General features: G+C 49.4%; 6 protein-coding genes across 6 annotated transcripts; 2 read left to right on the forward strand and 4 right to left on the reverse strand.

Annotated features, from left to right (window-relative positions):
* Positions 1–599: 599 nt before the first annotated feature.
* J7337_004406 (uncharacterized protein) lies at positions 600–6161 on the forward strand (the record flags this gene model as incomplete). The annotated part of the gene is made up of 2 exons (XM_044822100.1): positions 600–1130; positions 1179–6161. The coding sequence occupies 2 exons, from the start codon at positions 600–602 to the stop codon at positions 6159–6161; spliced, it is 5514 nt and encodes a 1837-aa protein (XP_044683433.1).
* Positions 6162–6788: 627 nt separating this feature from the next.
* On the reverse strand, positions 6789–10421 carry J7337_004407 (uncharacterized protein; the record flags this gene model as incomplete). The annotated part of the gene is made up of 1 exon (XM_044822101.1): positions 6789–10421. One exon carries the CDS (start codon positions 10419–10421, stop codon positions 6789–6791), a length of 3633 nt encoding a protein of 1210 aa, XP_044683434.1.
* Positions 10422–17986: 7565 nt separating this feature from the next.
* On the reverse strand, positions 17987–19574 carry J7337_004408 (uncharacterized protein; the record flags this gene model as incomplete). Its single annotated transcript, XM_044822102.1, has 6 exons — positions 17987–18355; positions 18408–18722; positions 18779–18799; positions 19307–19351; positions 19405–19454; positions 19499–19574. 6 exons carry the CDS (start codon positions 19572–19574, stop codon positions 17987–17989), a joined length of 876 nt encoding a protein of 291 aa, XP_044683435.1.
* A 1143-nt stretch (positions 19575–20717) lies between these two features.
* Positions 20718–23458, reverse strand: DBP10 (ATP-dependent RNA helicase dbp10; the record flags this gene model as incomplete). The annotated part of the gene is made up of 2 exons (XM_044822103.1): positions 20718–23146; positions 23194–23458. 2 exons carry the CDS (start codon positions 23456–23458, stop codon positions 20718–20720), a joined length of 2694 nt encoding a protein of 897 aa, XP_044683436.1.
* Positions 23459–23692: 234 nt separating this feature from the next.
* Positions 23693–24444, forward strand: J7337_004410 (uncharacterized protein; the record flags this gene model as incomplete). The annotated part of the gene is made up of 3 exons (XM_044822104.1): positions 23693–23767; positions 23824–23867; positions 23919–24444. 3 exons carry the CDS (start codon positions 23693–23695, stop codon positions 24442–24444), a joined length of 645 nt encoding a protein of 214 aa, XP_044683437.1.
* Positions 24445–24967: 523 nt separating this feature from the next.
* On the reverse strand, positions 24968–26657 carry J7337_004411 (uncharacterized protein; the record flags this gene model as incomplete). The annotated part of the gene is made up of 3 exons (XM_044822105.1): positions 24968–25121; positions 25177–26432; positions 26484–26657. 3 exons carry the CDS (start codon positions 26655–26657, stop codon positions 24968–24970), a joined length of 1584 nt encoding a protein of 527 aa, XP_044683438.1.
* Positions 26658–27500: the final 843 nt, after the last annotated feature.

Genomic DNA, 27500 nt, shown 5'->3' on the forward strand with positions numbered 1-27500 from the left:
TTTAGATATTCCATTCAAAGTTGTTGTGTTTTTCTTGGCGTAGTGTATGACGCCTTATATGTGACATGCTGAAAGATAAGCATTATATTGTGTTATTCTCATTATATGAGACCTTATTGGCTATACCTCGCGTATTGCTGCAGGGACATTTTGACTTTTCAATCAACTGACAATGTTTAATTTCGATGTTCGATAGTGGTTCAAGATAGCTGCTGTCAATATCCTCGAGGTCATATTTATTAGCCTTTCGAAGGACGCGGCCGATAAAGATCATTGTATGTATCATATGATTGTGAGCTTCGATATCCACCACAGTTCAGGTAATGCTAGCTTCCATACGCACCTATTTCCAAAGCAAGCTTCCTAAGTTGGCAGGCGGTGGCTCGATTCTGCCGCGGTATCCGACCTCAGCTTCTCAGTCGCAAATACTACCAACGATAGCCATTGCGACAAGTGATAATTCAGCTGTAGCCTCTCAATCGGCTTCGTCAACTGTGTCAATCTATTGAGAACAACATGCGAACTACAGGATCGCATCGCGCCCTGTCGAATTCTGCCACATAGCGACCGATAGCGATAGCGATAGCCAACCATATCTCATGTCACGAAATGGTATCATGAGGAACCCGGTCCCTCGCAAGGGACCGCCTCATTGGCGACATCTAAGCAGATCAAGTTTGGATCGTACCCAAGCCGATGTCCCTGCGTCGCCCGCCAGCGTATCGACTCATTCCACTATCAAAGAAGAGAAGCGAACAAGAATAGAACGCCGATGCACCGTGACAGTCAACGAGGGCTACGCTAGAGATGAGGTCCTGCTCAATTTCGACGTAGTTGGTGGGGATATAAAGCCGGGAGCGTTGATGTGTATAGCGACCGTCAAAGATGACCTGCGAAAGATCTCCACCGGCCATGGTGCCAGTAGCAAGCAGAACCAGGAACAGAGTTATGGTTCGAAGGGGACAGCGGGCACTCAAAACGGGGACGGCGCCTGTTTTAAATACTTCTTTGTCGCAAAAGACATGCCACAAGAGACGAAAACACGGAATCCCGATATTGAGGTCTACGTCTTGAAGCACATTGCAGATGCGTTTGGGATGAAGAAGGGCTCGCAGGTCCTCTTGACGATGGTAAGCATCTCTCTACCTATACCGCTCAGGCTGCTAACAAACATACAGGTGGATGCGAAGAATCCAGCTACGGAAGCATCGCACGTTGAACTATCGTTTAAGGATCAATACTTGTCCAGATCAGACATTTGGAGGATGACTGTTGGTGAGTTGACGGGAAGAACTGTTTACAAAGGTCAATCGGTATTGTTTATGGGTACAATCAAGGCGCAAGTCACTGCAATTTATGTCGATGGCCGCAGAACGCACTCTGCCTTTTTCACCCGGGATACTCGGCCCATCTTCCGCAGTGAATCCGCCAGATACGTCCTATTCATCCAAATGGCCAGAGAGATGTGGGAATTCGACGCCGAGAGCTCTGGCGAGATCATGTTCAACAAGGTTGTCAATGGCTTTCTCCCTGCATTGTTCAAGAGATGGGCCATGCTCAAGGCTAAACACCTCGTGAGCATCGTCCTTTTTGCGCGCGTGGAATATGACACTGGGTTGACAGCCGAGTTTGACAACCTGTTGGGAGATTATTACACAGGCATTCAGCCATCTGGGCCGCGCCGGCCATACAAAGACTTCTATCGAGTTGTGGTCAGCGAGATGGGCAGCGGAGAGTGGACAAAAATCCTGCATCAGCTCAAGGTGGAGTTCAACTTCTTCCGACGGGATATCAGTCTGCACCATCATAAACTCAATGCTCAAGCAGAAATTGATGGTCGAGGTTCCATCCCTACGGATACACCTTCAACCCGTGTCAAGGCTGAGTCAACATATGCCATGTATGGCAACGTTCTCGAGGCGATCAACCTCGCTTCGTCCCAGTTCGCCCATGATCATATCGACAGGGATCTCACCAGAACTGGAATTTCCATCGCAGTCATCAGCCCTGGTTCTGGGGTTTTTGAGGTAGACTACGAGACGCTGCGGAGGACAACGGAGGCGTTAGTTGGAAATGGTATTGGTATTGATCTAATATGCATGCCTAAGATGCCTCTCCATTCAGTACCCCTATTTAAGTACCGCAATCCGCAGTATTCGGATGATCATGGCCATGCTCATCGCTCCAGCTTCTCAAGGTCGTTCCACAGCCGGGATAGCACACCCAATCATCCTACACCAGTGATCGGTAGCTATCAGTCTCTCGGCGAATCTTTCTCGCCTTCCAAGGGAATGAGCCTTTCTCGCCGTTCAGATCCTCTCATGTCCATGGCAACAAGTGAGCAGTGGTGCTTTGCATTGCCTCAATGGCTTCATGTCTCTTTCTGGACCGGCGCATCCGACGAGGCCTTGTCCTATGAAGGCATTGCCCTATCTGTCTCTAACAAAGTCATGCAAGATGACGAAGACGAGTTCAATATTCGATGCCGCATGTATGCTTTGCAAATGAGAAGTGTCCTTGAAACCAATGAAATTGAAACAACACCTTTACAAGTTGACACGCATTTCCCGGCCAACATCACCGAACCGCCATCCTCGCAGAAGTATCGAAATACTGGGATCAATGACACTGTCTACATTCCCAACAAGCGCCCCCCGGATGGTCTATTAGATCACATTCATGGATTCCAAAGATTTGTTCCAGATAGACTTGCACGCCCTGGTGAAAAGTCACTGTGGAAACAGTTACAAGAGTTTGATGACCATAGGGCCAAAATCTCAAGTAGCCGCAGTCGACATCATTCGTCACGATATGCAAAAGAGTTGGATGAGATTACGAGAAGGCAGCTGGCAGAGGACTCTGGTCTATATGGAACTTCTCTGCCAGAGAAAAAGGCACCGATTCTTGGTCCTTCGGCGCGGAAGTTGTCGATGAACATTATGGATGGCGAGAAACCATCGCCTACAAGCTTGAAAAAGAGCGCTGAGCCGCCTGCTCCAAAGCCCCCAAAGACAGTTGCAAAGCAACCCAAGCTGATGAGGCAGATTAGCCTCGGACAGCGTGGATTTGGCATCGCTGCGCCAAAGGCGGTAGTTGCAGAGATCAAGGCCGAGACAGTCAACGCCTCAGGCGTTACGTCTAGCGAAGCAAAACAACCCTCAACCCCTCGAATCCGCCCAGAACTACGGCCAAGTTCGCCTCAAACAATTGCAAGCCACCCATCGTCATTGTCTGTACATAAATATCGAACAGACACCCCTGACACCATCATCGAAGGGGTGCCCATGACTCCTAGCATTCCCATTCTCAAGAGAAATAATTCCGGAAACCTCGATATTGCTACGATGCAACTGAGGACGGCCTCATCAACGATAGGTTCGTCGTTGAATAGTCGGCAGCAAAAGAGAGAGGACGATCGTGATCTTAGGTCTTCGGATGCCCTCCGCGCTGATGACGCCCAGAAACTCTACACCAACAAACTACGTGCGGGTGCGTTGGGCGGTGCCGTTCAAGACCTCCCAACAACTCTGTCACCCACCACTTCCATTACCCCATGGTTGACTCTACTGAATCCATCAAACCCGGAAAGCCTTGCGATCGACGATACTGTCTTGTATAGTCGATGGCAACATGTTTATCCACAAATCGGTCAGATGAAGGTCCAAAAATGGAAAGCTCTTTGTTGCCCTGCTTCTGTACCCTTAACTACCGAGTATTTCCCCTCAAAGACTCAGTTTGATACCGAGTATCATCGCCATCCGTATACTGTTGAACAAGATACAGATGACGACATGGGCGAGGAGCCCAAATCTCGGCAAGACTTCATTCAAGAGTTGATCAGCTTGAGATTCACGCAGGGCTTCCAAGTTGTCGTAGGACCATGGGTTGCCCGTGCATTTGGACAAAATTCGATCAAGATCGGCGACATCTTCTCAAGAGACCAACCCCTTGAAGATGGCACGAGTATCTTCATGTCTGTGGGCAACAGCATTCACCAACTTTCGTGCGTTAATGGCACAGAAGTCGAGGTGAACATCTTTGTACGAAAGCCAACCGACACTTCGCTCACCTCTCAAGGCATCTCGCCGGTCTACAAACCTGCTATTCGAACTCTTCTCGATGATGCATATGAGGCACGGGAAATTGATCTCCTGACCGCTCGCCCTGAGCGTAACTGGAACATGATTGATTCATATATTGCTGGGCACCACGATGAAATGATGGACAGTCTGCGCTTCTGGCGTGCAAGATTTGTTCTTATACCTGTCTTACGGAAAGATGTCCCTGTATCAAAAACACAGGGCGGTGACCATGCAGAAGAGGTGCGAATTGAGGGTATCAAGCGCCTTGCTCAATCCTGGCAGAAGTATCGCTACATCCCTCCATCTGAACGAAGATATCATTCCGTCGGGCAGCAGAAACGCAAGAGGGACCCCAACCCCCTAGATATCGTATACAAAACAGATGACCCCTCCGTGGTGATTGCTGCTGAAGTCGAAACGCTTCCTCTCACGGAAGGGTTGGAGGTTGGTAATCGAAAGGGTCTTGTCTCGGCCAAGGAGCGCTTTAAGAAATCCAACCTGAACTTGGCCATGTTGGCTGATGCTATGCAACAGCCTATTGAGAATGGAGGCGTTAGACTACAGAACCGAAGGTGGCATCTCCGCCTCTACTCTGCGTCCTTTATCGGCTCTGATATGGTGACTTGGCTGCTCGACAACTTTGAGGATCTCGATACTAGAGAAGACGCTGAGGCACTGGGTAATGCCCTGATGGTACACGATGATGGGAAATCGGGTATTTCTAAAGACAAGGGGCTTTTTGTTCACGTCGACAAGAGACATCAGTTCCGCGATGGCAACTACTACTACCAAATCGCCAGTGAGTTTGCCAAACCTCATGTAGGATGGTTCAACTCGCGACGAGCCGCAGTGCCGCCAACACCAAGTCTCGAAGGCTCCAGCCGAGACTCACCTCGAGCTCTGATGTCGGCTCGTTCCGTTGACGAAGGCGGTTCTCCTGCGTCAACATCGACGACCCCAACCATATCACTTTCTCAAAGCGTGAAACGGTCTAGAGTTGTTCTTAGCAAAGTCATCAAGTACGATGTTGACCACCGCAAGCGATCATACAGGCCAGAGAGGATTGACTTGCATTATGACCGCCTTCACAATCCTGACGGTTGCTACCATATTCGTATTGACTGGATGAACGTCACGACAAAACTGGTGGAAGACGCAGTTGAAAGTTGGGCCCGAGAGGCCAGTCAATATGGCCTTCGACTTGTTGAAGTCCCCATCAAGGAGGCATGCACAATCACTGAAACAAATCCGTTCAGACGACCATATCGCATCAAGCTGGCAGCGAGTCCTCCTGATCAGAGGCCCGAGACGTACATTGACCCTAACTCACAGGGTCCAACGACGTCCCCAAATAAGCACTTTTACCAGACTGCCATCCTGAAGAAGTTCGACTTCGTTTTGGATATGGAGGCAGCCTCCAACTTCCCGAGTAATGTCGATGTGACCTATTCTTGGGGCAAGCCGGATTATAAATACACCCAGTATATCCATCGCAGCGGCTCTCTGTTGGCAGAGATTACCGACGAGGGTGACTTCCTAATTCTCGCCAATCGATTGTACAGCAGTCGATCTGTAAACCCTCGTGAGAAAGAAGTTCGTTCAGCTGACCCGCCTCTGGTAGAACGCGGTGGTCGTATGTCGTCGTATGGCCCTTATTCTACCTTTGGAATGACAGAGTCAGCAACTCTCGCATCTCCGGTTGTCAAGCCAACACACTTTTACCACTCACCAGCCCTGAAACCAGTTGATCAGAATACCAAAGCCGCGTCCTCTGCGACCCCTGATCCTGATGCCCTAAACGCCGAGATAGACGCGTTCTGCCATGATACGTCTGCGCTCGAGGAGTTTTACAAAGAAGCCATGGAGAAGGGGCAGAAGGTTCAGGGTACGCCTGCAACAGCAGCGGCCTCGACACCTCTGGAGGCCGTGCCTGAAGCAAGTATTCCCACTTTGGGACTGCCACCTGGTGTTCTGGGAGGAAATGACGGAGCGCCGACGAAGCGACTTAATAGTCCAATGTCGTTTCTACGAAGGAGCAGTGTTCAGTATGACAGTGGATCGAGCCTGACTGGGCGATGAGTGCTTTGTATATTATGACACACAATGATTATTATTAATTGTGAAGAAATGTATGTTTGATGGTCCATGTACCTGAATATTGCCCATCCTGGACGGCTGATCTACGACTCGACAAGCCATTGGGGGCATGACGGGCACCTGGTATTTCAAAACCGAGCGAAGTCACAATGATTCTTTTGTTAGATTTGAAGAAATATGTTGATAATCTATTATCGCAGTAGATATTGCTATGAATATTCGCCAAAAACTCCAAGGCTATCGCTGTTCCTGCCGTATCACGAAACGCCAACCTCTAGTGCGGTCAAACTTCGCCAGGAAGCAAGAAGAGCAAATTAAAGCGCTAGTGAAAATATAGTTGACCCAAACATGCCAGAATGCACAGGGTCTAATACAAAGTAAGATGCACCGAAGGTCAAGAGAACTCGGAACAATGTTTACACATGCTTCTCCTGGTATGGCCGTTTCCAAGACTTGTACGTACGCACGAGGCGTCACATGGGGTATCATTTGGATGTCTTGGGAGGAAAAGTCCGATGGCAATTGTAGCTCCGTCAGACAAAACTGTATGGGGGATGAACGCTGAAGACAAAGTCGTAAAGTCGTTAAATGAGAATGGTTATGATGAACTCATCCATCGGTAATATCGAGATGGTCAAGCCATAAGCCAATGGCATCGTGAAGTGGGCTTCGCGATCGGCCGTTTCTAGCATGGTTGGTCTCTAGGTGCCGCTTCTCGCGAATATCAATAACTTCGCGAATACTGTCTTCAAGAGCAGAGAGGACAACGGTCTTGCACTGGACACGAGGGATCTCCAAGGGTGCCTGAGGCAGTGCTGGCGTGATGGGAGCCGTGATTGATAGAGGTTCTTCAACCTCGGTACTCATGCGAGTATCGCTGTGTGTTTGCGAGGAAGCCAAAGAGTGATCTTTGCTGGTGTCCTGGCTCAAGCTGATGACTCTTTCGACGGCATCAGTCAGGGTTTCATCAGGGTGCAAGACAGGCTCCTCGATCCATTCTTCCTCAAGTTGAACCTCGTAAGGGAGGATCGAGGGAGTAAGTAGCCCCCCGTAAGAGGTCGACAGACCAGGTGGGCCAGTGAGAGGTCGATGGTCAGCTGGCGATCGTGGTTTGACTAGTCGACGGTACCGCAGACGAGTGATTGAGCTGGTGGTAGTATCAGCAATCATGACGCTGCTAATATCGACCCAGCGTTCATTTAGATCGCCCAAGATAGGCTGGACCGGCGGAGGCGTGGGCTCAGCCTGAAGAGATGCCTTGATTTGCACCATCAAATCCTCCTGGGGAGGAATAGCTTGAAGAGCAAAATCAGGATGATAGCGGTTCAACCAGCCAGCAGCGTTGAGTGGGAGGTCGCCATCGATGCACAATCGTGAGGCCTGTTCAAAAGACTCTAGCCCGCTTTGAAGTCCAGGGGTAGACAAGTAGCCACTGCTTGAAGGCGAGCTGATGGCAGACTCAAAGGACGTCATATAATCGGGAAAGGATATATCTACGTCAATGACACCATCGTCGGCATTGATAGATGTTTTAACGGGCGATTCGAATGCGCCGTTAGGGTCCGGTGTCCTGTCAGGGCGGACTGATGGCTCTCGACTGTGACCCTTGCATTCTCTTGGTGTACCAGTCCCTTTCAGAGCATCAGTAGAAGGCCGGCGAGCCGATGGTGAAGGGGCGCTAGAATTGTCTGCTAGAGATGCTTCTTCCACCATTTGAGACAGCTTGTCCCCTCTATGGAACGAAGCCTTGGTGGGCGATTTCGGATCATACCCGCCATATGTGCTGTACGAGGTTGAGTCGCGGCGTCGAGTGGAACTGTTCCACAGGGCACCGATGACGCTCCCCCAGCGCGAACTTTGACTTCTAGCGTCGCTACTGGCATTGCTCATCGCGCCTGTGCTTTCACCTCGCTTCAGGGAGCGCTTCAAGTCGTCAGTAGCGACACTGCCGCTGCTGCTCGGGCGAGGCCTTCTCTGGGATTCCACTCGCTGAGCTGTCGAGAAATGTGGTATAGTCGTCTCGGGCATAATTGTTGTGGTTGTCGCAGCGCTACTCTTCCTGCTGACAACATCGTTGCCAAACATTGCAAGATTTGGGGGTCGGATTGAAGCTGCGTCCGAGACTCTCCTTTCATGATTGCGATCCATAGTCAGATGAGCGAGTTGCATGGGAACAGCTGGGGCCCTCGCGCTTTGGCTCGTTGTTCTAGAATGCGAGGCTCGGCGGAGGCCTGTGCGTCTGTTGATCTTTCGGCGAAGAGACTCTTCCCGTAGAACAGGAATTACGAAGGTTGGGGGCGAGTTGGAATATGTTCCGACCGAAGTTGAAGTGCTGGGCCGATGAGCACGGGTCGTGGGAAAATGAGAATTGGCAGGAAGGAAGGCAGAGAGAAGAAAGATGAGGCGCCTAGCAACCATTTTGTCATCAGACACGATAATGGTCCGTGCCGGCAATGACAGATCCTCCTCGTTTCGGTGCTTCTGCTGAAGATACAGCCGTCTTCGATACGAGGGAGGGCAAAGGGCCTGCAGCCAGTCTGTGTGGGTTGACAGAAACCCAGTCAGGAGATTGTAGAGGAACTGGTTCTGATTGTCGGTGCCAGCGACCCACTTGGAGGCCCATCGAGCTTCGTCACGCCAAATCCCCCAACGCCCTTGGCCCGTTACGACTCTTGCTGCGCTCAATCCCATGACAATTCTTTGTCGAGAGTTATCGACTTCTCTTATAACAATCTTATCATCAGCGAGACAGTTTGGCCAAAGGTAAACCAACTTGGTGGTGCTCTTCGAAGGCTTAATCCGAGACATATCACCCCGGTACTGGTCCGAGAAGGAATGTGCTCTGCCATTTTTGTTAGTTACTACTGGAAGAACCGGTCCAGGGGCTGGACCGGGAGAAGCAAGGTCGACCTGCTTTAGTAACGTGGCCAGCGTAGTGGCCACCACAGATTGAAGATGAGTCATTGTCCTCATAATGATATCCCAGTGTCGAGTCAGAGAATCGATTCTATCCTCCATGTCAGGTGTATAAGTGTCTGACCCATCACCATTTCCGGACCCAACCATTGTCCATCCTGAAGGACGAGCTGAGCTGAAAGATGATGGGAAAAACTCCTGATCGTTATAAGAGCTTGATTCGCGCTGCGCGGATTTGGACTGGTTCATAGATGAAATTCGGGTTGTGGTGGTACTTGCAGCAGGTAGTTGGACGACCAGTACCACGGCATACATCGGCGTTCGCCGTTGCTTCGGCTGAGGCTTCTTCTTCTTCGGCACAGACTCCTCGCTCGTCGTTGGAAAGGGGAAGCCTGTATTCTCTTCTGCATATTCTTTAGAGGGCGATACGTTGGCTTCTGGGTCATCAATACTGAGATTGACAGGAAACAAACGAGTTATTAGCACCTTCTTCTTCTCGACATGTCGTGAGGTAGAGGAGTAATTTTGGGCTGCGGACATATTTGTAGGGGAGAAAGCTTGTGAGGAGAAGGATTGTGATAGCCGACTTGAACGCGCGCTAGAGCGTCCGATGGAGCTTCGGCCATCCCCAATACTGCTGCTCGAAGGTTCAGCAGGACGTGACTCGCCAGGGACAACATGGACCTTGGTCGATGTTCCTTTGTAGGACATTAATTCTGAGTTACCGAAGATGCAGCTTGAGAAGGTTGCAAGTTCCTCGCGATACTCACGAGCAGCCTTCTGTCCATCTGACTCGACGTGGCTATCCCTGCGCCCCTGGAGGGAGGCTCGTCGGTCAAAAGCACCCTGTCGAGGCGAAGGCTGAGGTCCTTCCGGTTGGATCACTAGGGGTCGTGAAACGCCTCCAAGACTGCTTTTTCGCGATGATGTTGGCGTTCTTCGAAACTCTGGAGGAATGGGCGGGCGCTCCGTGGGCGATACTGGAGGAGCAGGGTGGCTGTCAAACAAAAGAGTTGCATTAGAAGGTCCCAGGGCATCCTGCATGATGATGACCCTAACATCACGTACGTCCAAGTCGACATCGCCGCTGTAGTCAAAGGCATTGGCCGTAGAGGTGGCAGGGGTTGTTGGTGTGGTTGATAGGGGGAACACTTGATCATTGCGGTGCTGATATAAAGCATCGGCGTCTGGGAAAAGCAGATTTCGAGTGACCATATCCTCCTGGGCAGATTCGAGTGAGGATACTGGCCTCGACGTCTTTGTACTGGCCTGTGTAGGCGTGGCTGAAGGGCCGCCAGAGCCCAAGTGCAAGAGCCGGCCGAGCATGTCGGGAGGCGCACTCAGAGATTTGGGCAGCAGGTTGAGTTAACAAGGAAGGCGGCCGTCGATATTAATCACGACGGCGAGCCATAATCAAGATGGATAACGAAGTGTTTCGAGCTGGGCGTAGTCGCATAGTAACCACTGCGCGTGGCATGTGAAATTGCAATCAATTTGCAGAGGCGGAACTTAGATTCACTCCAGCCTGAGCTTGAGCTTGAGCTTGAGAGACCAATAGCTGGAGCGGGCGCAGACTAAGGTGGAGGGGTCAAGGAGATTGGAAATCAGATTCAAAGCTCAATCAATGCTCGAACAAAGCAAGATCCAAGCTGGAGGCAAGCTTGGGTTGGTTGTCTGCTAATAACGTCGCAAAAGGAAAAAGGTGGCGGCAGTGTTGATTGCTGCTGTGGCGGGAGCTGGAGGGTGGCAATGGTGGTTTGTGCTCAGCAATGGGGTAGCAACTGTGATGGGAATGTATCCATGTATGAGAAGAGCATACACAGCTGATCCTGGATCGACTATGAGTGGTTGAATCCTTTTGGTCACTGGGAGACTTGGAGGTGACGCGAGGTGCAAATGATACGGTACGGTGCGCTGCGAAGCGTTGCGAAGCGCGAGATGCGGAGAGCAGAAGGGTTTGTTGTTGGTTGTCACCGTTGGCTGGTGGTGCTGGAGGTGCTGGAGCTTCTGCTTCGTGTGAGGGGTTGATCTGTAGCTCGTGGGTGGAGGCAGACGATATGCGCGGTCTTTGCGAGTGATCAACAGGAGGAGATGGGGGTCAGTAGCTGCAGGTGGAAGATCGTGGAGAGATGGATAGCGGGGTTTCGAGCTGGACAAGCTGTTGTACAGGTAGTGGCAGCGAGAGGGACTTTGAGTTCGAAAACGCTATCATAGACGTCAATGTCAAGGTAAGTAAATCGAGGTGAAGTCAAAAGATCAAGGGAACGGAAATGCTCGAGGTTCAGTAAGCCCAGAGTTGTTGTTGATCCAGATGCTCGGGTCAAGGCCAACTCGGGGCGGGTGGCAGCCCAGTTTTGGGTGTGCGTGCGCTGAGGTCTAGTGGGCTGGAAGCTCCCGGGCGGTACCTCAGGGCCAGGTATTCCAGGCAGCTCGTTAGTGGCGGTTAAGGGTTGGCGCTGGTGGCGGCTTGGACCACGAGGTACGAGATGCCCCGTACCTCTTAGCTCGGGGCCAGGATGGAGAATGGAGATGGGATGGGGAATAGTTCAGTGGAGATTGCATGTGTATGGGTGGGTATTATAAATTGGATGGATTTGGATCGGAGGAGAATCAACAACAGACGAAATGTGGATTATTACCAACCTGGGCCTGGGTTACTGTTCTCTCTCGTTCTCGTTCGCCTGTACTGTACTGTACTGTACAGCAGAAATGGATGGATGGATGGATCAGAGGAGAGTGGGCGAGATTATCAGAGTCGAGGAATGGACCGCATCTTGTTTCCCCAGAGTCTTAGATTAAACGGGCGCTGAGAGCGACTCTGATGCCGAATGACGAGACCCGATGCTAGACAGCACCCTTCAAACACACCGAAGTGGCTGGAACTGAAAGCCGGGGCAGAGCCACTTTTGTATAGCAACCGAAGATGGTCAACCTTCGGGTTAGGTTTTTGGTTAGATCTGATTTGCCCAGAAAATGTTCACGTTGAAATTGTCCCTTTATTCTGTTGCTGTAGAGTCGAGAACGTACAGTAAATAAACTGGGTCGAGCCGATGAGCCGTGACTCTAATGAGCTAAACTCGTTCAACCGAAACTCGAAGACGGCGAGAATACTCGAAGCGGCGATGTTTATGTAACAAGTTGGACCTCGAGTTGATGTTTCGGCGGCGGCACTGTGGGTGGCTAAACACCTAATAAATGGATCTTCGGGGTGGGCGATGCCATTCCACAGACAAAGCCTTTAAGATGATAGGCCCAAGTCAACGACAACGGCGGGCCTTGTTTTAACAATTACCCGGCCCTTTTTTTTTCTTTCCCTTCTTTTCTTGTCGTGGGCGGCTCTGCTGGTCCTTTTGTCTGTGGTTGATCGTAGAGGGGCAAGCCGGAGTAATGTAAATATAGTATGTAAAACAGAAAAGAAGTAATAAATACGGAGAAAAGAGGGTCGAGGCCTGAAGATGGAGTCCTTTCTGATTATCGAGAATGGATGCGAATGGGACCTGATGAAGCCCCTTGTTGACTTCAGAAGTTCAGCCTGTGCCCTTGACGGGGGGTTTGTTTGGAGTGACTTCAGGAGCAAGATAAGGTAAGGAAGCACATGCAAGTCAAACAAGCTTCAAAAGAGAAGCAAGCAAGCAAGCGCCTTGTAAGCATCAAAAGAGACGACGTCCGCAAATCCTCAAATCCCTGGCTCTCAAGTTGCGGTGAAAGCAACCATTAAATCGGCAGTCGTCGGGCCACGACCAGGGTCTTCCCAGCAGCCAAGGGTCAAAGAGTTGCAGTAGATGTGTAGTACTGATACTTTGATCAGAGTCGCAGCAAGACCAGACCAGCAGCTCACGTCTCACAAGTAAACGAAAGACAAGGAATTCGTTCCTATTTTGGTCATTGGAAATCATTACGTGAGGCTCAACATCTCAAGAGAAAAGGCGCAAACGTATTCTGAGTGGTACTTTGTTATTATCTAGCCCCAATACATTCCCCAGGACAAGAAAGACTCGACTGTCTTGACTGTTTCTCCCTCGAGACTCAAAAGGCATACCGGTATAAACAAGGGAGACAGATATGTAGATGATGGAAACTCCGGGGTTCAAAACATGGCAGACAAGGTCAAGGCCTCTGATTGAATACCATGGTGACGGTCATGATAATGGAACTCTAGGTGTGCTCTGACATGTCGATGGCTTGCGCTCTACAGTACTGTAGACTCATAGACGCCTAGACCACGTTGGGACGTCTTCTAAAGCTCCGGGTATATTATCAAATTTTCCGGTGTTGCAATTACTACACACTTACAACACTGACTGACTCTCTGACTTCCGCAAGTCCGAATACGCAGCAAGCAACGTTTACTTTGAACTTGACGCTCCTCTTACAACAACTTCCACAACTAACTAATAACTGCTTGCTAACTCAGCCCAATCCTCAACACAGCAACCATCGCGCACACTAGCGGCTACGGTATAAGCTAGACATGCCAAGGCCAAGCATCAAGAAGCCGGCTAAAGAACGCCATGGGTAACGGTGCCGCAGTCAAGTCCTGTCCTGTCCTCCGCTGCCTCGTGATCTGCTTCGACGGGCTTGTACTCGAGATACAGAAGGTACTGAAGGGAAGCGAGTCGGTAAGCGAACAGTTTACGAGCGCGAATTCATCGACATGGATGATCGATAAGGCATCGACCAGTGAGAGTTTCAAAATTGCGCGTATCGATCGCAGCCCAAATTGTAATGCATGTAATGTAAGGTAGGTATTTCTTGTAGTTGTACATGTCGGTAGGCCAGGTAAGGGTATTTTGTATGAAATTATCACAACCCCTTGTTCTGGTCATCACAATGCCATCACCAACGCGCGCAATTGCAAGCCGCCGCTATCGGCTGGTAGCATTGGCCTACCCGTTGGCCTCTGTTCTATTGGTTCAAGAAAACGTGCACCGTACACATGACGCTATTGTACATGCGACTTGAGAGAGAGAGAGTGTGTGTGTGTGTGTGCGCTGTACGTCCTTGACTTAATTAGCACATCCACATGTCGGCTCCGAGATGGATGCGAATTTGTTTGTTGATGGTGTGAAGGATGAGCTTGTTTTTTCAACAACCTCCAATTTACTGAACATTTCCCTCTTCCCAGTCTCTCCGTCTCTCTCTCTCGCTCACCCACTCGACTCGAAGTTGAAGTGCCGTGAGAAATGAAAAATTCTCCGGTGGCTCCGTCGTAGAATCCTTCAGTCAGTACGTAATTAGTAGGATCACTCTACGGAGTACTTGACGGATAACTCGGGCTCGACTCGCGCGGTGTCCATTGGCATCTCGATCCGTACAGCTTGACTCGCATTGCCGGATATAGCTCCGCTTGAACCTTTGAGGATATCAAGACGCGGGAACCCCCCTTTACAACATGACATTGGATGACATTCTGCCAAGACATACGCACTGCCATGCCAATGCCAGTGATCAAGCCAACAAGAAGTAGGCCTGACATTACTGTGTAGCTTTTTGTACGCATCTGAATTCGCCTATGCCTTAGTTCCAGTCCCTGGTCAGTCAGAGCATCGGAATTTTGAATCAAAGAGGATCCCGATTAATCCCTGATCCTTCTCGATGCCAATGGCCCCCTTGCGAATGTGATGCAGGCAGCACGATGCTAAATAATGGATATGAGCTGAGCATGCTAATGCCACGAGGTACCATAACCGTGTCTTTGGGTTCGATCGATTCGAATAATCCTCTTTGCCGAGCAGGCATGGAAACAGACGATGCTCCACGCTCAGGTACGGATAATTAGCTCTTGGACCCTTCTCGGCTCAAGGGCTCGGTTTAAAGACTGTTTATTATTATTCACTTCATTCACAAGAGAATATGGTAACTAACTAACAAGCAACCAAACATTTGGCTACCTTAGTGTTTTTGTCTGAGGCCTCGGCCCTAACGGCCACTTGCACGTTTGTATCCGTAGAGCAAATGCCTGTCTAATTCCATTGGATGCCAGGCGTCGTGGGGTTGCATCGCCATCGTCATGTCCCGCCACGAAATGCCCCGCGATAAGCTGCCTCGAGGCTCATGTCACTTGTGTCTTCCCCTCCATTGTGATCTACAGGAACAAGAAAAAACGCGATCAACGGCCAATCCGTGGCGAATGAGTCACGTAGGCACCATTGCTCTCAACGACTCGATACATACCGACTCTCATAGAATGTGTCCGGGTCTGGCCTGTTTGTTCACTATCAGTAATCTGGGGCTGTCGAGTGCGAGGCTATGTCGGAGCGGTACAAGTACAGACTCACACGACGGGAGGTCTGGACTGTCGATCTTCATCCCGTTAGCGGGCCACTGCAACCACATATCTGTTATTTTCCGTGACGTTGGTAAAGATCACTATCAGCAGGACAAGGTATATACAGTACGTATTCATTAACAGACTTGCGATATTGCCTTCTTGTCGGTGAAGAGGAATTTCTGTCCGAATTTCCGGCTGTCTGCAGATCACTTGTTGAATAGCCTCAAGATGTGATGATCAAGGTACATGAGAGTGACGACTGAATTGATAACCCTCCTTGATGTCTCAAGATGAGCTGTCAACAACACGAGTGGCCTATTTGGGCAATTCGCATGTCTCAGTCTTGGTTTCCTCCCCTGCTCGGCTTCATACAGATGTGGCTGCAGCAGCAGGTATCTTGGTATGTTGTGTCTATGGAGCCAAAGAGACTGGCTAACTAATATCAATCTTTGAAAACAAACACAAGTGCCGGTCTGAGAGTCCAGTGACTTCAGCAGTCACTAGCCATAATATGAATAGCTGCATTCTTAGTTAATAAACTATCATGGCTGATGTTTTAGTTGTTATCATCTTAGTTGTCTCCCTAGAAGTTGCTTCGTCAACTCCCTTTCCAACTTCATACATTAGTAGTTTGCCCTCTATTGATGTCTTGCCATGACATATCGTTCTATCAGGTTTCAGAATATATGCATCCCTCCTTAACTCTAACCATAACTTACTGTCTCTTGTATGTATGTATGTATTGTGGTCTACCTGCCTACGTCGAACATGGCGTTCATCACGTGTAACTTTATTAACACCTCCACCTTCGCAACTCCACTTGTCTTCCTCTTCAACATCCATCTCACCGCCCAGCGCTCTCGCTTCTGTAACCATAGCTTATGAGCTGCAGCAGGAAAAAAGGGTCCTCATACATACATTGCAACCGCCCTAACCCACAGCCCCAGTCTCCGCAATTGACCAGCCTTTGGCGGTTACTGGTATTTAATTTTGTCTCGTCTCCGCGTAAACAGACGAGTTACAGGAGTTACGGGATATCCATTCACCTTGGAGCTTTGGGATTGCTTCAAGATCCCTGGTGCAGATGCTCTGACAATGAAATGAAATAAAATGAAATGAACCACCATACATACTCCGGCGGGCGCGCGTGGGAGCGGCCGCATGAGCTTTTATTCCATCCTTGCTATGGATTGTTACAGGTCACATCTTCGGTTGGAGAGGTTACCAACCAGAATCCCTGCTGTGTCCTCCGAGTGCTTGGGAACCTAAGATTGCATCCGGATCATCGTCTCGGATTTGCTAGGTTACTCGATCGGAACTTGATCAATACGTATCAACTCCCCACACCAAATTACGGTTACAATTGCGCTCAAATGTGTGTCAGGCATGTCCTGGCAGACCGGTTCACGTCAAGAGACACAGCTGTGTTTCCACCTCAGAATAATCCTGGTCAGAGATTCACCTCGTCTGATCACAAGGAACAGCTTTCAGCGAATCTTGGCCATTGGAAGCAACATTATTAATGCTTCGTCGGCAAATGTTACTCTCAGCACATCACACAGTCATGAGATGGGTAGCATAGCAGCTGTTCGCTTACTCTGTCACCCTGGCATTGTGAGTCTTGTTAGATGTCTGTCATCATCATTGGCCTGAGTCGACTAGTTGATGGGCGGGCCGTCCCTTGACCGTCTCACTGAAATGAGCAGCTGACTTGTGACAAGATGTCTCCCAGTCAAGTCACTTTATGAACATTGACAATCTTACCTTCAAAACACAACGTCTTTAATTTGGCTGCCTGTATCAATGTAACGCTAAACCCTCGCCCATCACACTCCAGGTTAAAACACCATCATCGCCATCCTAGCTTTCAAATGCTACATATGCTGATATGCTCGGATGGATCATGGTGGCTGGCCTCAGATCTCTTAATGCGTGGCTCATGAGCTTTTCCTCATTGAGATTAGCACGCCATCACATTTCAAGGGTCCAAAGCAAGTGGTGGTGTGACTTGTGCATATGCCATTCATGAGGCTGACTGTCAATCCTGTCAAGGGTCTTTGATCCAGTGGAAAATGCATCACATCACTTCAGCCGCGGGGTCCCTTTGCTCTGTGGCTTGCAGTGCGTGAACACAGCTTAACAATACGCAATGACCTGCCTGACCTGATTGATAGTGAAACTTGTAATGTTAGTCGAGACTTGGCTGCATTCCATTGTATTGCGAGCATCGAGTTATGAACTTCAACCCCGCTATCCTCACAATTCACAACCCCGTTATTTGAGGCATATGTTAAAGCCTCATGAACGTTTCCCCCGGCTTCACCCGCCAACTAATTCACATCACTCAAAAGCCCTTGCCCACTAAGTTAAATCTGAAAGCCACTTAAACACGGCGGCGGCGGCAAAAGCCGCATCACAGTCACAGTCTGTTTGCTTCTTATAGTCATTTCAGGGATATCCTTTTTCTCTTAGCGTGGGGGAGACCACAAAATCACTGAGGAATAAACTTTTACGACTTCTTTGACGAATTGGCCCCTCTCAGACCCCTCAAACCCCTCTCCTCGTCACATTTCGCCTCAGGTTCGGACTGTACTGTAGCAAACAGCATCCAGGCTGTCGATCACTCAGGGTGCACTGGTGCACAGCACCTCAGCCCCTCACACGAGCTGCCGCAAATCACCTGGCATTCTTGCTCACTTCCTCGCGGCCGTTGAGTTCTGCATACACTGTGATTGGCGTCGATCGAAGTTGCCTGGTCCTGAGACCCTGGGCCACTGTCAGGCATGATCACGGGGCTCGCTTCGAGAACCTCAGGCTGTAGGGTTGCTGAGTGAACCCCGTATGCGTGGAGACACTCCATGATGATCTTAGCCTTGTCTGCAAAGCCCTGGACAGTTCTACTATCGACGGCGATGTGGGCAGAGGCGACAAATTTGCGTTGGTCCAGGCGCCAGATATGCAGCTCGTGCACCGATATGATGCCAGGGATCTAAAATGCTTGTTAGTCTTGGCTCTGAACAGAATGAGCTATACGCTGTTACCATCTCAATGTCACGTTTGACGTCCTCAGGGTTGACGCCTTCAGGCGCAGTTTGTAGTAGAATAGCGCCGCTTTTCTTGACTAAAGGTATAGCTGATAGGAGAATCATGAGTGAGATGAAGACTCCCACTGCTGGGTCCGCGTAGTATCGACCTTCTCCTTTGAGTTGCCAGATCAGAACTGCCGCAATGATGACTCCGATGTTGTTGATGGCATCTCCTAGAACATGAATGAAAACGCCAAGCATACCCAAGTCCCTTCCTGGGCCCTTCACGGACATAGTTGTGTGCCTATGATTATGGTGGTCCATGGGAATCTGTTGAGCTATTGTTAATGACAAAGACTCTATAACTGCCTACATGTTAGACTCACGTGTGCCAAACCTGTCAAGCTCTGGCTTATTGTCTCGTTAGTTAACGGTCCAGTAGTCTCCTGGTTCTGTAGTCTATCATCATGGCTGTGTTGTCTATCTCCCTGGTGGTCATGTTCATGGTCATGCTCTGAAGAAGCAAGTCAGTGAGTGTTATCGCGAATATCAGAGAAGGATGGAGTCTTTTCTCACCGTGAAGGAAGGATAGTACGAGAATGTTTAGTGCCAGACCAACGCAACCAACTATCATGATCAGAAAAGGTTGCTGTACGCCTATTTTGTTAGCTTCCTCTGGTTGTGATCCCGTATATCAACTGAGAACTTACGAGTCAAATGAACGAATCGTTCAACAGCCTGCAACAGGATACTGATCCCCAGTGCCAAAAGAAAGACTCCGTTGAAGAATGCACCCAGTATAGTTGCTCTGTGCCATCCATATGTGTATCCTTGTGGAGCTGGTTTCTTATGTTCTTGCAACTAACATAGTAAGCTACATAGGACGACACTTGAGGTGCAGGTTCGCAACCTACCATCAACGCTATTAGAGCGACAACTATTCCGATGAGATCACTAAGCTGTCTGTTGTCAGATATTCATTTCCGTCTTGGTCAATAAGGGATTTTCGTACGTAGTGAAAAGCATCGGCGATCAATGCGATCGAGCGAGTATAGAACCCAACTATATGCTGTCAGTGAGGATTCTCAAGATGATATTTGACTTACCAGCCAATTCAGCTGCAAAGAAAGAGAAAGAGATACAGATCGTGGCTATCAGCCTCTGCTTCTTTGTGATTCTCATTGTGATATCTTGAGGTTGTGGTCTTCGTTTAGATATTCTTTTGTAGATTCGCTTGGATTCTCGCTTCTGGTCTCCTAAGTTGACAGCTTTGCAAATCCAGATTTTAAGGTGGCTCCCATTATCAATGGAATCAGCTCGACTTTATACTGCTTTGAAAATTCCGAGGAGTGATCTTCCACGGTTAAGAGGTCTGAATAGGTGAGCTCTCTGAGGGAGCTGGCATAACATCCCATCAGCTTGCAGGGCAAACAGCGGCGTATTGTTGTCGACAATAGCCAAACACGTCAGATATAGATTACATCCGTCACCCATACCCATTGAGAATACCGATAGAAGTCAGCAAAGCGAAGACGGATATTAGAAAGTGGTTTATCAAGGTGTTGGCTCATATAGCTATCCGTGATCGGGTTCCGGGACAATGATTGGGGTAGCATTAACTTGCCGGGCCGAAGATGGAATACAAGTATGTTTTGGTTAGGATTTCTGTTTCACGACAGCTCTTTGTGCTTGGTGAATATAAAGCTTCGTGATGTGTGCGTTGGTGATGTTGGTTGTTGACGCGGTAAGGTCGGCTTGCAGTGAAAACTATACAAGTGGCCAATCCCATGAGCAATCTGATACACTTCAAAGACTTTATGTTTTGTATCTATTTATATAGCCGGTGTTTAAATCGCGGTCTGTTTTGAGGTTCGCTGAACGTCTTGTGTAATGTCACTGTGTCCTAGGGTATGCAAATCTGTGTCCTATTCACCGATATTCTAGCCACCTCAAAAGAATTTGTAGATACGGTTTCAGAAGGGTAGCCATGGTAAAATTCGACATTAGTTGTAACCAGAGACGTTTAAAATCGCAATAAAAAAAAAACGGTGTGCTGCTGAATTAGAGGACAAAGTTGGTGTGTATTAACCAGCGTTGGACTCTGATGCTCAGGGGTAAGAATTCTCAAAGAAACAGTGCTTGGCTCGAAACTGTGGTTCTCTGGCTCATTTGGCCCGTGACGAAAGGCAACACATCCCGATTCAAACTCAAGAATATCTACAGTTTAGCTCATTGAAGTGCTGAAAGAACCCATTGAAACAAATCGCATTATTTTTTCTACAAATCGACCAAACGCCATGCGTAGATGCCACTGCAATCGACAAATCACTTCTTCCTGGCAGGACGGGCGTTTTTGAGCCTCTTCTTCTCCTTCTCCTGTCTGGCCTTGCGGACATCGTCCCTGCCCTTGAGTTCCTTTTTGCTTCCCATACCGTCGCGGAAACGGCCCACGCGCTTCTCTCTCGCCTCGTCGACACGCTTCTTGCGGACCTGGAAGTCGTCGCGGTACTTGTCTGCCTCCTTTGGCGCCCTCTCCTGCTTGTGTTTGTAGCGGACACCGGAGGGAATGTGGGCGACATGGCTGGCACCGCCAGGACGTTCTGCCTCGCCGACGTGAGGGAGCTTGCCGAGACGGTTGGCACGCTTCCACTTGTCGAAGCGGCCACTTTGGAAGCTGGCCGCGATCTTGACACCACTCTCGCCACGGATCATCTTGGCACCCTTGGATCCGTCATCATCGTTCTCCCGTGACACATACTTCTTGGACTTCTTGTCCCAACGCATCTTTGAGCGAGTTGGCTCGCCGAAGCTCTTGGCGTTCTCATCATTCGTAAGATCCATGGTCACGCCACGAGCAGCCTCCACAAAATTGGAAGAGTCCTGGCCACCGGACGACACGCCGTACCCACGTTCCTCGGCGGCGTTGAATGTCCGAGGCGTGTAAGACATGAAAACTTCTGAGTCTCGCCAATCCGTCTGCCCCTTCTTTGGGTTGGTGTTTGATACGGTGACCTCCAAACCATCATCCGACTCCTCGGCGGCCTCGTCCACATCCATCTGGTCTTCATCTTCATCGGACATGGCCTCCACCTCGGCACCAACTGGCACATCGTCATCAATGCCATCGAAATCGTCGTGATCCTTCTTCTCTGTTTGCCTTCGTGGCGTAATTCTCTTTCTCAACTGCTTCATTACTTCGGCAGCTTCAGTAGTTCCCTTGTCCCGGCGTCCACCGATCTCAAAAATGGTCTCCTGAGGCCTGAAACCACTGATTCTAGCCAACATATTGGCTCGCGCTTGTTCAGCTCCATCAACATCCTCCCCAAAGAGTGCATGAAGTTGTGTCCAACCCTCACTTCCGACCAACTCCTTCGATCGCTTCGCACTTGAACCAGCTGCCGAGTTCCTTGTTCTCAAGTAGAGCTTCTCTGCTTTGATAGCAACTCCTCGTAGCGCTGAGATGTCCTCACTTTCGTACAAAGCTTTGTTAAACCATTCTACCTGAGCTTCTACAGGGTCTCGTTTTAATGCACCAACAACCACATCATCTGAAAATGATGGATTCTTAGCCTCCTGGCCAATGACAAGTCTCTTGCCAAGGAACAGCTGAAGGTCAAGAAGATAAGGAGCGTCAGTATCTCTCACAAGACTGTAACTCCAACCCCGTTGGCCTGCTCGCGCAGTACGACCAACTCGATGAACGAAAACCTTGGGCTGGGGAGGAAAGTCGAAGTTGATGACGTTGGCAAGAACTGGAATATCGATACCACGTGCAGCAACGTCAGTAACGACAAGAATGTTTGTCTTGCCTCTTCGAAAATCTTCAACCTGAATTCTTCGTGCAGTCTGGTCAAGGGATCCGTAGACATAGGAGACAGCGAAACCAGCGTAAATCAATAAGTTGGCGAGGTACTCGACGTGATGCTTGGTTGCTGTAAAGATGATTGTGGAATGCTCGGTAGGCTTGCCACTTGAACCGTCAGCACCCCGTTTTCGCTTCTTGGATCCCGCTTCGGAGTCCTCTGCGCTCACTGGGGCACCGACTGGCATCTTAATAACGTCGTGGAGGATATGCAGCAAAGATCCCTCCTTTTCGGCACCCTTGACAGAGAAGAAAGCGCTCTCGAGATCAGGAGAGACCTTTGTCTCGGCATCAAGTCGCACAAGACTTGGATCTTGTAAGCCGGCGCGAGCGAACTCAACCAAAGAGGCAGGCAATGTCGCCGAGAAGAGCAAACTTTGTCGTGAAGGCGGAAGTGCATGAAGAATTTCTGTTAACTGTGCCGCAAACCCCATTTCAAACAAGCGATCAGCTTCGTCAAAAACCACGTATTTGATAGAAGAGAGGTCCAAAGACATCTCGACCTTCAAATGAAGGAATCGTCCAGGTGTTGCGATCACAATATCGGGATTGGCGGCCATAGATCCGAACTGTTCCTCCAAGCTATCACCACCAACAAGCAAAACGCATTTTAAGTCGGTCCCTCTGCTGAATTCCTTCACAACCTTCAAAGTCTGGATCGCGAGTTCTCGAGAAGGCGAAAGGATAAGCGCTCGTGTTCCGAACCTGGCGCTGTGAGCACGCAATCGTTCGATCATAGGAATAACGAAGGCTGCTGTCTTTCCGGAACCTGTTCTGGCCATGCCGACCAAATCTTTTCTGTCTAGAATCAAAGGAATGGCTTTACGTTGGATTGGAGTTGGGACCGAGAAACCTTTCCGTGTGATGGCCTTTAGGAGATTGCTGTTCAGACCTGGAAGATATTAGTCGTCTCTTCACCTCATATGTTGCCATTCTTACCCATTGCCTGGAAACCTCCACCCTTCTTGACTGTCCTGCCCTTGAGATTCGAAGCTTTTCGAAAAGAAGCCGCCTGTTGAAGGGCGATGAATGCCTCATCGTTGTCATCGTTGCCGGGCTCTGGGGCGTTTAACAGGCCATCGAAGTCGAAGTCCGCGCCGCCATCGTTGGCGCCGTTCTCGTCTTCGCCGTCGCCGGGGTATAACGATCCAAAGATATCAATCTCTCCATCAGAAGGGGTCGGTGAGACGCCGCGTTGTGGCATTGTGACTCGCCGTCGATATCAGCAATATGTATGTAGAATTAAGATAGTCTAAGAGGCTCAGTAGCTCTCTTTCCCAATAATTTTTTCTGTTATCTTATCTCGCGGGGCATATAAGTGGGCCACTTTGTTCCGGCCCTGCGACTGTCTATCGCCTACTATTAACCTATCTTCACTCATTTTCAACCTTGTTGGCTCTTCATCATTTCAACTTCTAGAAACTTATCATTGCCCATAATGTCCAGCAAAGATTCGAAAGAAGATAAAGATGCGCTCGATGCTCTTGAGCTTGAGGCCAAAGAATTTGATAAGGTTAGCTGTTTGCGACAACTAGATCAGTCATCAAGACTCGCGCTGACTCTCTCCAGGATGCTGAGATTGATCGCATCTTGAAGGCATTTCGCCTCGACGCGTATGTGAAACCTTCGTCATCTCTCTGCATTGAGATCTAACTTTCTCATAGTTATGCCGTTCTTGATCTCCAACCTGGTGTCCCTGACTCAGACATCAAAGTTACGTACCGCAAGAAGTCTCTACTCATCCATCCCGATAAAACAAAGAATCCACTGGCTCCAGATGCCTTCGATCGGCTAAAGAAAGCCCAGACAGAGCTCATGGACGAGAAGCACCGTGCACGGCTAGATGAAGCTATTGCGGACGCTCGAATGTTGCTTATTCGCGAAAACAAATGGACTGTCGACAGCGAAGAGCTTAAGACGGAAGAGTTCCGAAAGATGTGGCGTGCAAAAGCGCGAGATGTTCTCATTGATAACGAGCATCGCCGACGCCGCCAGATGAAAGCCCAGCTCCAGGAAGAAGGTCGTGAACAACGACGTACTGATGCCGAGGTGGAAGAGCGTAAGCGCAAGCGACAGCATGAACAGGATTGGGAAGCCACTCGGGATGAGCGGATCAGCAGCTGGCGACAATTCCAGAAAGGATCAGGTGGCGAGAAGAAAAAGAAGAAGAAGCTCAAGCCCATCGGCTAGAGACATTGGTATTTCACGGGAGTTTATTGGGAAGACAGCACGAAAGGACACGGCTACACTAAACAATGTCGCGGCTGGTATGTGAGTTAAATAATTATGATGAATGGTTTGGACTCTAATCAAGTCAGACAAGGTGCCCCCAGGTTTCAAGCCTCACTCGACTCCTGAGACGTCGGTTTTCAGCACGGTAAGTTCATCATGGACGTGTATCATTGACGTAGACCGCGTGATGTATTCGTAGTATCATTCATATCCCAGGTGCACCTTCAAGTGACTTGAAATGCAATTTCAATGAGGAGAGTGGCCTCGTTGGAGCTTCATAGCTCCTTCTATACTACAGGATTAGTATACAACAGATCTGATGCAGTTGGCAGATCTACAAGAGTAGTTGGGCTATCATAACCCTCCACCGACGCCATACAAAAAATATGAACCTTTTGAACACCAACAAATGCGCTTCTCCCACTCTAATTTTAATAATACCCCCAGTATATGATACATATCATCATCAGTCGGAAGTTATTTAGTTCTTATCCTTATCATCAGATTTCTTGCTTGAGTCATCATTCTTGCTTGAATCCTCACTCGCCTTTTGGTGAGCGGGATTGTTGGTCAGTGTGTGCCAAAGCGATTTGAGGAAGCCCTCGTTCTTGTGCGATTCAGGGTCATTTGGGTCCCTTGCAAGGTCAGTGTCAATTGTTTAAACCGTTGAGATTGCAATCAGTGCCTTACCTGGAAGAACCAACGCCCATCACGCGCTTGGCGGTCTTATCACCCATCTCGTCGGCAAGCAACTCAACAATAGTTCGCTGGTTAGCTGTCAAATATTTGGGCATGCTAACTCGGTATTCGACACGGAGATCACCGTTGACACCACGTCGTGAACCGAGACGCTTCATTCCCATGCCGGGAAGTGTGATCTTGTCACCAGTGTTGGTGCCAGTGGCAACCTTGACATTGACTGTTCCATCCAGAGTAGGGATTTCTGCATGGCCACCGAGTAAGGCTGTTGTAAGAGGAATATTGGCAGTGTAAAGAATGTTAGAGCCGTCTCGGCGGAACTTGGGGTCCTTGGTGACTCGGATAAAGACGTATAGATCTCCGTTCTGGCCACGAGCATTAGGGTCGGAAGATCGGCCAGTAGCAGGCGCGTCACCAGCACCGTCAACTCGAAGTCGCATGCCGTCCTCGATACCGGCAGGGATATCCACCGTGATAGACTTTCTCTCCCTCACAACGCCATCTCCTGAGCATGTCTTGCACTCAGCTCCCTTGGGAATAATCGTACCAGTGCCATCACAAGTTCCGCAAGTAGATGCCATTTGGAAGCCACCTTGCATGAAGTGTACTCGAGTGCCAGTTCCATCACAAGCACCGCAGGCACTCCTCGATGTGTCGGCCTTCAGACCGTTACCCTTGCATGTACCGCATGTGCTGAGAGGTGTGAGCGAAATCGTCTTGCTGGTGCCTTTCGCCGCCTCCATAAAACTTATAGTAGCTTGAACTTCGACATTGTCACCGACCAAGATCTCCTGCTGATGAGCTTGCTGTCGTCCGCGGCGGCCAAAGCCTTGTTGTCCGGTAAATGCTGAAAAGATATCCTCGAAGTTGACGCCGCCTCCAAAACCTCCCTGTCCGCCGAAGCCGCCGAAACCTCCTTGCGTACCAAAACCTCCGAAGCCAGAGAATGGATGCCCTCCACCGAAACCACCACCGCCACTACCCGGTGCACCTCCCCCGCTGGGATCGAAGCCAGCGGCGCCGAATTGGTCGTACTGCTCGCGCTTCTTGGGGTCGGAGAGAATCTCGTATGCGGATTGAATATCGGCGAACTTATCCTTGGCCTGGGGATCCTTATTCGTATCGGGATGGAACTTTTTCGCTAGGCCGTAGTATGCCTTCTTAATTTCGCCGGCCGATGCGCTCTTACTAACACCAAGAGCTTGGTAAGGATCCTTCTGCTGGACGGCATTTGTAGCATGGAACAACTATCACATATCAGAATGTAAAATTTCATCAATTGGTATTGGGCTACTCACCCGCTTCGCTGAAGGAGCTCGAGTCCTCTTCCTCAAGGAAGATCGGTTTTGAGAGCCGGCCCGCCATGCCGCAGTGTGAAGCTGGGCACCTTTCCTTAAGCACTGAATCTTAGGTGCATTTTGCGCCAGCACACGCGCAGGACCGGCGGCCTTCGATATCAAACTAGGATTCATCTTGAACTGCAAGAATTCATCTGACTCTAAAAAGAAATTACAGAGAAATACAAAAGGTGCAACGAGGGAAGAGTAAAACGTCACGAGCAACTAGCGGAATAGCTCGTGCTTCTCTTTTTTTCGAGACCTATCTCGAACTTTTCCACTGGCAAGCCTCAGGCATCCAGCTTCGTCATAACGGCCGGCTTCGGCTGCGCTATACACGGATGCTTATTGGTCAATAGGTATTCAGGAACAACGGGAGTCAATGATAAAGCAGCTCGCTCAGGAAATATCATTCATGATGAGTTGAGGCAAGAAAAACAGCAAGATAGTCAGACTTTGTGATCTCCAGTCTAGAATCTTTCTTATATATCATATACAGCCAACAGAGTAAGAAGAAACCCAATACTCGAATATCATCGCAAAGATATCGGCGGCTGTCTTATGCCGAAAGTAACCCGACTTGCCGAACATTCAATATCATGCATGAGAAGTCGGCCGAGAACAGGCTATAGAATGCCGTGATGCTTGACAAATCCCGAGTGGTGAGTCAGCAAGATCACTTGTCATTTTCTGTGCAGTACATATGGACTTTGAACAAGTGATTACGGAGTATGTTCTCGGTTGTCCTTTTATGGAGTACGGCAGGGGGTCGGACTTTGAGAACCCTTATCCGTACCTTAATGATCAATTGATGGCTTATCATGATAACTCCCCAGGCAACGCCAATGTGCAATTTTATGACCTACAAACTTTAAAAAAAAAGAAAAAATCGCAGTCAGCAAAACAACGAAACAAATAAAAGAGAATAGCAGTGCCATAGTATTCTCGCGCTCTATCTGAAAGAACGCATAGTCTCTA

This window comes from Fusarium musae, chromosome 3 (genome assembly GCF_019915245.1).
Source record: "Fusarium musae strain F31 chromosome 3, whole genome shotgun sequence".
Classification (NCBI taxonomy): Eukaryota; Fungi; Ascomycota; class Sordariomycetes; order Hypocreales; family Nectriaceae; genus Fusarium; species Fusarium musae.